We start from the raw sequence: 12,171 nt of genomic DNA on the forward strand, positions 1-12,171 counted from the left end.
AATCCTGTTTAGTAGAATCACAACATGGTCTTAGAAATGTTCTCCACAAAACACACGATTTAGTGCTGTTATTAAAAATAAAATAAAAAACCCAACACACATTTTAATAGATGTTTCTACCAAAAGTGTATGATGTGAATACAGGGCCAGTTATACATTAGCTCAGACAACTGAGGAGGTCAGGCTGATATCCCAAAATAATTTTCATTACAAAAACATTTAGTAGCAATTAAAAAAGAAACATACATCAAAACAATTACTCTGCAAAAATAAGTTACTTAAAAAGATAAACAGATTAAAAAGGGCAGTATTAATGCAATTTTATTAAATATATTAGAAAGCAAGGAATAAAATGAAGATTTTTATCCTGTTAGTTTAGTTAGAATTAACTTCATGTATTAAAATGGAAAGGCTGCCCCCACTTGCGATTTGATAAATTTCAGCAGAGGGTAGGAAAATTGATTTGGGGCTTAGTTAGGCGAAACTCTTTACAATGTAACTCCATGGAAAGAATAATACAGATAATGGGATCTGCTAAAAAGTGCCACTTATTAATTCAAAGCAGAGTGGATGGAATGTTTCTCTTACAGAGGAGAAGCCCTGAGCTCCTCTCTGTTGCAAGATTCCCAAGCTGTGTCCAAAAAGGACCCAAGAACTATAATTACAAGCAAATGATGGGGGGAAATAGCTTTTCAGCCTTCCAGAGCCAGCAGCATGTACATAAAATTCAATCTTGCTAAAGTCTGCTATAATCCATTCCATTGGGAAGTAGAGCCTGAACATGAGGGGTAAACATTGTTCCAGAGGCAAAACTTAATTTTAGCAAAGCCTTCTTTCTGTTCCTTCTCACTGCTGATTGTTCCATTTACAGCCTTTAATATATCTACATGCGCTTGACTTGCAGGGTCTCAGACAAATGCAGACATTGTCTTCAGAAAACAAAGGAAGGATGGCACGTGTTGGGCTGATATGAGGAACAGAACAAGCAGAATGGGTGCTGACAGCCAAATTTAGGAGGCGTCAGCAGTTACTGTTGCTGGCAAAGAACTGTTAAGACTGCCAGGCCCAACTGAAGATGTAATTTTAGCCTTTGCACACTGCTGCTGCTATGGCTAGCACCTTGATAAATTTTCTAGTCCAGCTAGTGCTGTTTACACCCTTCCATCGATTTCCACACCATCAGATGGTGTGAAAATAGGAAAAAAAAAAAGTTCTGCCTGTGCTTTGTAAGTCACTAATATGTTTGTTAGTAGCATTTCATTTTTGTTAAAGCTTTCAAAATTTTCAGTATATTAGTAGAAGAACTGTCATCCAGATCAGCACAAATATAACGTAGACCACTAAAAAGCTGATTACTCCCACAGGGATTATGTGGACACCAGCAGGATCCTCCATTGCTGTAGGTGGAGGTGGCCCTGGAAAACAGTTGGGGAAAACACCAGGTGCCCCTGGATTACTCACAAAAAAAAATTATCACGTTAGGAGTGATGTGTGGATGTCTGAAGCTGTTTAGTACTTTGCGCCATCTCTGTACTACAGTACAAACTCACCCTTTGATATTTATCTCATCTCTTATGGCTTTAAAGCAGTATTTCACATCTGCTGTTATTTGCTAAGTCTTTTTTCCATCATTACACTATTTTTAAACATGAATATATTTGGAGACTGTTTCACCTAATACAATTATGTGATGGAAAAATACCTAGTATGTTATAGCTATCAAAAAAATAATACAAAAACAAGGCATTGGTAATTAACACAAAATTCTGCTGCATCTGAGAACTGAACCCAAAATCAATCACCAAATCCCTGCATCACAGATGAAAGTGAGAGAGAAAGAAGTGTGAAGATCTCTAGGGAGATTGATGCTCATAAACAGCATCAGCCCTTGGTCTACTGCTGGTGTTAAACACTTGTTAGGAACAGACCTACTTCTCTCTTTTCAAATGGCTATCGCAGGGAAGTGGCTTGGGTTCGCATTAAAGGTGGTCTGTTTTAAAAGGCCATTAAAATATTAAGAGTAGAAAAAGAGGGATGGATGCATTCTTCTTCATTTGCTGGTAGCCGTAGAAGGCATAATAATGGCAGTAGTGGGTATGCTGGAGCTCCCAATTTCTTCATATTGGGGAGGGGGATCCAGATGGTGTTCTGTTGTTTCACTGTGTCTGAGGCCCATCTCTCCTGTTGCTTCTTCATAGGATGGGGGTGGGTCACAACTGGATAAACGCGTAGACACCGAGTCTGAACGTGTATCCCCATAACTGGCAAATCCTGTCGGCATCCCGCTACTGTCATACAGTTCCTCCATAGGGGAGTGGAGTGTGCTAGACTGCTGGTGGGGATAAGCACTGCTTTCAGATACAGCACCTGCCTCACCCATGGCTGCCTGGGGTCCACTGTGCATGTACACAGACTGGCTGCGGGCTTTCTTCCTGTACACGCACTTACAGATCACTAATATAACCACAAGGATGACAAAGAGGCCCACGATTAATGGGAAGGCAAGGTAAAATGGATACCAGCTGCTTCCGGTGGAATTGTCTCCCTGGAGTCCTTTAGTATATTCTTTCCAGAACTCCCTCTAATGGAAAAAGAAATGAAAAAAACAAAAAGCCTGTTACACAATGAGTTCAATATTCAGCAACACAGCCACAATACAACTTCTTATGTTTAAAGTTCTCTGTATTTTCAAAAGCACCGGCAAATCCAATTCTAACTTTACACAAATCATGATATATTGAGACAGACCTGTTATTTTTAACCATTGTCACTCAAAGTAAAATTTTTTCCCTACCCTGACTCCACCCAAATTCACACCCCTTTTCTCTACATAACACTTTGGACACTATTCACAAAACAGCCAAAGTTATACGTAGAACTGTCAAAGATTTTTAAAGCCATTGTAGTTTGCATCAATGCTTTTTAAATAGCAGTTTCGCCATGTAACTATGAAAAGGACTATACAGTACAATGTTTCATGAGTATTAAAGCAAAATATCCCTCCCCTATCCACTCTTCCTATTCATTCAGGTGTGCAAGAACAGCACACTACACACCAGTTTTGAGTCTTCTGGTACCAAACAGCCTGGATCTCCCACCTTAAATACAGGCAATTATAGTATAAAAGTCATAACTTTTGACCATAAAGCATCCTTTAAAGTGTGTAAAAAAAAAAAAAAAAAAAAAGGACAACTTCAGGTCTGAACAGTTCCATATTTCCCTGTGGACGCCACCCAAGATCAGATCAAAACACGTGTCTTCAGAGGGCTATACCTCCATATTCTTGGAGAGTCCACACCTTCCAGAGTTGAGAGTGCATGCTAGAAGTTGGTGGGGGTGGAGGAGTCTGAGTGGGTCCATCAGAAATATTTGCATTCCCTCCCACACCTCTCCTGAAACACACTGCGCCGTTACCAGCCCTGAGGAGCCCTATAAATCAGAAGTGAATCTCAATTCCATCAAAGCAGCTCAGGCTGCAGTAAATATGACTGTACAACCCAAGATTATGAACAAGGACTCAGTTGTATCTCACCCAGGCAATGATGGGTAAAGCAGGTGGTGAGTTGTTTATAGAGCTTTAGACACAGTTCCTTAGAATCCTGCAGGGATAATTTTAGAACAGCGTTTCCCAAATCGGTCCTGAAGTATCCCCTTGCCAGTCACGTTTTCAGGATCTCCTCAATAAATATGCATGAGATTCCTTTACATATACTGCCTCCATTGTTTGAAAATCTCTTTCATGTATATTCATTGTGGAGATCCTGAAAACCTGACTAGCAAGGGGGTACTCCAGGACCTACTTGGGAAACACAGTTCTAGAATACTTGTTTTGTTTACTTTTTAATTGGCGGCTATGATTTTTAACACCACAATTGGTCCGATTCACTAGTACATGGTGTAATGGGTCTCATACTAAGCTGAAGCAATTATACTACTATGTTCAAGTTTTGCAAGTGCAGAGTGTTGAGTTCTTGGTCCCTGTAAGTCTTGGGTATGATGCACCACTACAAGTACAATAATGGCTGAGAAATATCTGCTTCTGCTAACCTTCTCCAAAGACTGGAGTCAAACTCTTTTTTGATTCTCATACTCTTGGTTTTCAGCTCAATTAAAGTCAGCCACTCTTGTGTTATGCTGCCACAAATCTTCAGTCACAACTCTCTTGGGTTCTCCTCCTGATTTTTAAACACTACTTCCATGTAACCCAGTCATTGCAGGCAACAGTTCTCAGCCAGGGTCTGGAACCTGGTATGAGTGCACCATGGACCTGGCCACTAAGTGATGCTGTTGTGCAATGGCTCACATTCCTTCCTAGCCAGGACTGTGACAGTGAACTTGCTTACCTGTAACCAAGGAGGTTAGATTGAGAACAGGAGACGGTACGAGGCTATCTAGCCCATTATATTGGTTGAAGCCAGAAGGCGGAGCTTACCACCATGCTTGTTCACCCAAAACAGCAAACGTTATTGAAAACAATAGTAAAAAGATTATTAGAAATAACGCACTGCCTATGTGTGATCTGTGAAAAGTCAAAAGCTGTTCGAGTTGGCTTTTGACTTAAAAAGGTGGAAAACAAAAGGGTTTTTTTTAAACTTATTTACAACTTTTTAATTTACTTGAAAGCTTCCCATATGTAGTAGGGAAGGGCTCTTTCTGTGGAGTTCGTGCATCTGGGTCTTAGTCTGTTAGTGTAGTCTCTCTCTCTTGCAGTATATCTAAGCTTAGGGTTTATGATTGAACCCTGTATTTTAATTTGAATGTCCTGGTCACGATTGACTCCTCTCTGTGTTATGTTTGAGCTTTGTCCTTTATATTGTTGCAGTTCCTTTCTGTTTCTGATTAATCCTTTTGGAAATGTGTACACTGCTTAGCTCTGTGCATCAGTTTAGACGGTATTGTCTTTTTCATAGAGAGAAGCATCCTCAGTATTACATTACGATATACTTCTGTACCGCTGATACCTTCAGGTTCTTAGCGGTTTACAATATTTAAAAAACCAAGTCAGTCTCTTGGGGAAACAAAAACAGAGAATTTTATTCCCCAGGTACAAATAAGTACCTGTATAATATGTAAGCCGCACTGAGCCTGCCATGAGTGGGAAAGCGCGGGGTACAAATGTAACAAAAATAAAAAATATAAATATGAAATAAAAACTCAGTATCACTAAAACAGCTTCAAAAATTATTGTAGCTGGTGGAAACAGCACTAATAAAAGCTATATTTTATGCTCATTTTTCTATACTATTCTATACAATATACTAATAGTCAAATTTCAGTGAGGATATCCTGTTTACTGATGAGTTCATCTTAACTGTTGTTGTAATCTGCCTTTGGAAAACTGGTGTCAGAAAGATGGAATATACTGAAATTAAATGGAAGCAAAATTAAATTTAATTGGGGCACATGGAATCACATCTTCACCTCATCTCTTTTGTACAAATGGATTATTCTGTTTTCAGCATTTTTCAGGGAAAAGTGGCTTTCATAAGTCAAAATAATAAAAACAAGTATTTTCTTTCATGCAGATCTATCATTTGTTTAAACGTAACTAAATGGGCTATAAGCCCTAATGCAGTCCATTGGTTTTCTTATATTTTGTCCTTGTGATGACTTAATATTGTGCCAAAACTGGAAATACAGTGAGACAGAATAACAGAATTCAATAGCATCCAGACATGATCTAGAGATGGAATAACTAGCGAGATAATTAAATTTGCTGATGACACAAAGTTATTCAAAGTTGTTAAATCACAAGATGATTGTGAAAAATTACAAGAGGACCTTATGAGACTGGGAGACTAGGCATCCAAATGGCAGATGACTTTTAATATGAGCAAGTGCAAGTGATGAATGTGGGAAAGAAGAACTCAAACTATAGCTACGTGGATGCAAGGTTCCACATTAGGAGTCGCCGACCAGGAAAGGGATCTAGGTGTCATCGATGATATGTTGAAGCCCTCTGCTCAGTGTGCACTGGCGGCGGCTAAGAAAGCGCATAGAATGTTAGGTATTAATAGGAAAGGAATGGAAAAAACAGTGTGCAATTCTGGTCACTGCATCTAAAAAAAAAAAATATATAGTACGGAGCAGAAACAGTGACTAACCTAATTGGTTTCAACTTTTTGACATTATGCCGTCTACTCAATCAAACCTCCTTGCCTGTAACTGGGGTCCTGGTCAAGTGCGGGAAGAAGGGTCCAGACTTCTAAGTAAAGCCATCTGGTAGTTGTGCTGAGCAGCCAAATAGGAACCAAATGCCCCTGGCTCTGCTGTGCTCTACTGGGAATGACAGCTAATCGACTGACAAATTACAGGTACAGAAATATGTACTTTGATAAGGCCTGTATATTTCATATGTTAGAGCATTTAGAAATCAATTTTCATCACTTACTACTGTCTTCCAACCAGATTTAGATTTACATGTACTTCTGTGCATTATTTCTTCAGTATAATGGCTTGACATCTTCTGTGCCATTTACGTATTTGCATTTCTGCTGTGTGAGCATGCGTGTGTCTTCCCACCACTTTCAGGCATTTTTAAGCACAACATTATGCCATTATCAGTTTTCCATTGAAGCGGCCCGTTTTAGACCAGCGAAGTGTGCATCGCAGTGAGTTATTGGTATGTGATTTTTAATTTTAGCAGTGCTGTGCCATTTCAGAAAAGTTAATCGGTAAATACTGCCGAGTTCTGAAGGCACGCTGTATTTATTTTACATTGTCTGGGTCTAGTTAAATCATGGTCTGGGGGGTCTAAAGGAAGTTTCAACAAGTGACTTATCTGCTCTCAGTAATCTGTGACCTCCAGGACCTCAGGAACACTGGATCAAGGCAGGGCAGAAACAAGCAAGTAGGAACACAGAAGTCAGCAAGACACCAGGAAGCCTGTTGCTGAGTGGTTGACCTTAAATATCTAGACAGGATGTGATGCCTGGAAGGGTTATAAAAAGGAAGTGCTTAATTCCAGGAAGCAAAAAAGATTTCTCAGACATAGCAGGCTGCTGGACCATAGGAGACTTCAGAAAACAGGTGAGGGGTATGACAGCACCTCCTCATCTGACTGCCCTCCCACACCTCCTAGGTTTAGGTTTTAGGGGGTAGAAGTGATGAAAGCATCTGATAATTGCAGTGGAATGAACATTATCAGCAGGTTCCCAAGTATTATCTTCATGGCCAAAGCCCATCCAAGCAAGAAGATAATGTAGTTTCCCCTAATCCTCTTAGCGTCCATTATGGAATTCGTTGCCAGAGAATGTGGTAAAGGACATTAGCTTAGCGGGGTTTAAAAAAGGTCTGGATGGCTTCCTAAAGGAAAAGTCCATAGGCCACTATTAAATTGACTTGGGGAAAATCCACTGCTTATTTCTGGAATAAGCAGCATAAAATGTATTGAACTTTTTCGGGATCTTGTCAGGTATTCGTGACCTGGATTGGCCACTGTTGGAAACAGGATGCTAGGCTTGATGGACCTTTGGTCTGTCCCAGTGTGGAAATACTTATGTTCTTATGTACCATTCAGTTTATATCGTTATGCTTGTTTTACTTCTAGTAGGCCGGTAACAGTAGTACTCTGTCAGTTTTTTTTTAATATAGTTGGGCAGTTCTCAATATGTTTTACCATAATTCTTTGTGTGGACTCCTGACCCTCACCCAAAACTTTTACAGATACATTAGGCTCGTGCAGTCACATTTTGGTGGTGGTGTTATTATTCATTATATACCGTGGCTCCCATGTTTTGTAACATTATAGTATATTTATCTGTTTTTTGGTCACACTGCAAACAGCGTTTTCAATAGAGAACTACTATTCGGTATATATATACCAGTTATAATAGCTCACATTTAAACAGTCATCAAAACTCTTGAATATATTGGTAACTATTTTCTAAAGAATAGTGCTCACTGTGTTTCTGTCATTACTTTATAATGCGTGTGCAGTTTACCGATGTCGCACAGTTGGCCCTAATGCCCTCTACATTCGACTGAAACAGCGCTCACTAAAGTCTGTAATGATCTATTCCTCGCCAAATCCAAAGGCCATTACTCCATCCTTATCCTCCTAGATCTATCCGCTGCTTTTGACACAGTCAATCATAGTCTTCTTGCCACACTGTCCTCATTTGGATTTCATGGCTCTGTTCTTTCCTGGTTCTCCTCTTATCTCTCCCACCGTACCTGCAGTGGGAGTACCTCAGGGATCTGTCCTTGGACCTCTCTTTTTTCCATTTACACTTCTTCCCTGGGTTCTCTGATCTCATCTCACGGTTTCCAATACCATCTTTATGCTGACGACACCCAGCTCTACCTCTCCACACCTGACATTACTGCTGAAACACAAGCCAAAGTTTCAGCCTGCTTGACTGACATAGCTGCCTGGATGTCACACCGCCACCTGAAACTGAACATGGCCAAAACTGAGCTTATTGTCTTTCCCTCCAAACCCACCTCGCCTCTCCCCCCATTCTCTATTTCAGTAGATGGCACCCTCATCCTCCCTGTCTCATCTGCTCGCAACCTAGGAGTCCTCTTTGATTCTTCTCCTTCTCCGCTCATATCCAGCAGACAGCCAAAACCTGTCGCTTCTCTCTCTTTAACATCAACAAAATTCGCCCTTTCCTCTTTGAGCACACCACACGCACCCTCATCCACACTCTTATTATCTCTCGCCTAGATTACTGCAACCTGCTCCTCACTGGCCTCCTACTTAGCCATCTATCCCCCCTTCAATCTGTTCAGAATTCCGCGGCACGTCTTATTTTCCGCCAGAGCCAATATGTTCACTTCAGCCCTCTCCTGAACTCACTTCACTGGCTTCCGATCCGTTACCGCATACAATTCAAGCTTCTTCTACTAACCTACAAATGTTCTCACTCTGCTGCCCCTCCTTACCTCTCCACCCTCATCTCCCCCTACATTCCTACCTGGAACCTCCACTCACTGGACAAATCCCTCCTTTCTGGTCCCTTCTCCACCTCCGCTAACTCCAGACTCCGCCCTTTCTGCCTCGCTTCACCCTTTGCCTGGAATAGACTTCCTGAACTGATACGTCAGGCCCCATCCCTACCCATCTTCAAATCCTTGCTCAAAGCCCATCTTTTCGACTCTGCTTTTGGCACTTAACCTACCCATTACTCCTCTATTCAATACCACTACCAATCTGTCTGTATTATGCATTTACATACCTTAATTGTCTTTAGCTGTTTAGATCTATTAGTCTGTCTCTATGAACTATTGTGTAATCAGATGTACTATGCTGCCCTAATTTGATTGTCTCTGTTATGTCCTTCAGATTGTAAGCTCTTTTGAGCAGGGACTGTCTCTCTTCATGTTTGACTGTACAGCGCTGCGTAAGTCTGGTAGCGCTTTAGAAATGTTGCGTAGTAGTAGTAATGCATCCTATTCCTATATTACAGAGCATTATATCAGCTTTATGGTTTTTAACTCACTTTTATAAAAGATCTGTCATTAAAGGTCTTTTTAAAGGTATGTTACTCCAGTAGTAGATTCGTAGTACTCCTTTATCACAGTCCATGTCCACAGCTGCATATCACTTTCCCTATCCCTGTTTGTACATACGTCTTCTCATATAAAATACTTAGATTAAATGTAAAACAGTATCACATAAATAAATTAAACAAATAAAAACATATAAAAACAGATTTTGACTCGGGTTTTCACAATACCGTATTTTATTTTTAAATTCAAATATTTTGCCTGTTTTTTATGTGTTACTTCTGACGTTAAGTGTTATTTAAACGTTTAGTCTGGTTCATGTGCCATATCTGCCTGTTGTAATTTATATATTTAGTCTAGCTTAGTCCTACTGTGGTTGCTCTAGGATCCCACTGTCCTGTCTCTTATGCTATTTTATTAACAGCCAGGTCAGCCCCTCTGTTCTTAGTCTGCCGTCTTTTAGTTTTGACATTTTTCCGGTTTTGCCAGTATTATAATTTTCACAACACTTTATATTTAAAGTGCTCCCTTTACCAGTCTTTTTTACACATTCGGCGTCCGGTTTTACCTTTTGTCTATAGTACGAATCTCATTGAATTATTTGACTGGGTGACAGGAGAATTAAATCAAGGACGTGCTATGGACGTCATCTACTTAGATTTCAGCAAGGCTTTTGACACGGTTCCCCACAGGAGGCTCTTGAATAAACTAGACGGCCTGAAGATAGGACCCGAAGTGGTGAACTGGATTAGGAACTGGTTGACGGACAGACGCCAGAGGGTGGTGGTGAATGGAGTTCGCTCGGAGGAGGGAAAGGTGCCTCAGGGATCGGTGCTGGGGCCGATTCTGTTCAATATATTTGAGTGACATTGCCGAAGGGTTACAAGGTAAAGTTTGCCTTTTTGCGGATGACACCAAGATTTCCAACAGAGTGGACACCCCGGAGGGAGTGGAAAACATGAAAAAAGATCTGAAGAAGCTAGAAGAATGGTCTAAAGTTTGGCAATTAAAATTCAATGCGAAGAAATGCAAAGTGATGCACTTAGGGAGTAGAAATCCAAGGGAGACGCATGTGTTAGGCGGGGAGAGTCTGATAGGCACTGACGGGGAGAGGGATCTTGGGGTGATAGTATCTGAGGACCTGAAGGCGACGACAGTGCGACAAGGCGGTGGCCGTAGCTAGAAGATTGCTAGGCTGTATAGAGAGAGGAGTGACCAGCAGAAGAAAGGCGGTTTTAATGCCCCTGTATAAGACGTTGGTGAGGCCCCACCTGGAGTATTGTGTTCAGTTTTGGAGGCCGTACCTTGCGAAGGATGTTTAAAAAATGGAAGCGGTGCAAAGAAAAGCTACGAGGATGGTATGGGATTTACGTTCCAAGACATATGAAGAGAGGCTTGCTGACCTGAACATGTACACCCTGGAGGAAAGGAGGAACAGGGGTGATATGATACAGACGTTCAAATATTTGAAAGGTATTAATCCGCAAACAAATCTTTTCCAGAGATGGGAAGGCGGTAGAACGATAGGACATGAAATGAGATTGAAGGGGGGCAGACTCAGGAAAGATGTCAGGAAGTATTTTTTCACGGAGAGGGTGGTGGACGCTTGGAATGCCCTCCCGCGGGAGGTGGTGGAGATGAAAACGGTAACGGAGTTCAAACATGCGTGGGATATGCATAGAGGAATCCTGTGCAGAAGGAATGGATCCTCAGAAGCTTAGCTGAAATTGGGTGGCGGAGCAGGTGGGGGGAAGAGGGGGTGGTGATTGGGAGGCGAGGATAGGGGAGGGCAGACTTGTACAGTCTGTACCAGAGCCGGTGATGGGAGGCGGGACTGGTGGTTGGGAGGCAGGAAATACTGCTGGGCAGACTTATATGGTCTGTGCCCTGAAAAGGACAGGTACAAATTCAAGGTAAGGTATACACATATGAGTTTGTCTTGGGCAGACTGGATGGACCATGCAGGTCTTTTTCTGCCGTCATCTACTATGTTACTATGTTTACTATGTTACTGAGATTCTGACTCGGGTTTCACTACGCCGAGACTGTCTCTTTTTTTCTATTTTTCCTTTTTGCTCTCTTTTATAGTTATTTTATTTCCTCTCTTTTATAGTTATTTTATTTCCTCAAGATTACCTATACTATTTTGTTTTTCAATCTGGGCTTTTCTCTTTTGTGTTTCCTTTTTTTTCCCCCACAGTTCTTTATTTGTCTTTCAGTTCTTTGACTCCCTTTCTGTTTGTTCCCTTAGGTACACTGCTCACAGATGCTCTAGTACTTTCAGAAATTGCAATATTTACAAATTACAGGTACAGAAATATGTACTTTTCATAGATTTTCTTCATGAAGGGTACCCTTCCTATCTAGACCACATTTTTGGATTGCAGTTAATCATTTACTCTATGTTAACAATGTGTCCCTCTAGTCTGCTCATTTCATGAGCATGTTCAAATTTGAGTTTTGTTTTTTTAAACTGTACTATATAGATTACCACAAACTATTTGGCTATTACCTTTCTTTTTATACTCAGTTTGGGCTTTATAGTTTGTTTTACAGTAATCCAGTACAAATCCAGTGTCATTCTTGTTTTCATTATGATGCCTTTATTACTATTGTTTTTTTTAAATATATTTTGAGTAAGGTTATTTATATAAGTTGTTATTTATATAATCTGTTTTTATACATTTTTGTTTCATTTATTTATGTGATACTGTTTTA

The 12,171-nt window shown here is 40.6% G+C and overlaps 1 protein-coding gene across 1 annotated transcript in view; it reads right to left on the reverse strand.

Annotated features, from left to right (window-relative positions):
- Positions 1 to 282: 282 nt before the first annotated feature.
- Positions 283 to 12,171, reverse strand: part of PRRG1 (proline rich and Gla domain 1) — a 79,201-nt gene continuing 67,312 nt past the window's right edge. The window contains exon 4 of the mRNA XM_030202356.1: positions 283 to 2,581. Coding sequence (XP_030058216.1) covers positions 2,051 to 2,581 — 531 coding nt within the window. The 3' untranslated portion in view covers positions 283 to 2,050. The remainder of the gene's footprint in view (positions 2,582 to 12,171) is intronic.

The sequence above is a fragment of the Microcaecilia unicolor genome, chromosome 4, assembly GCF_901765095.1.
Source record: "Microcaecilia unicolor chromosome 4, aMicUni1.1, whole genome shotgun sequence".
Taxonomy (NCBI): Eukaryota; Metazoa; Chordata; class Amphibia; order Gymnophiona; family Siphonopidae; genus Microcaecilia; species Microcaecilia unicolor.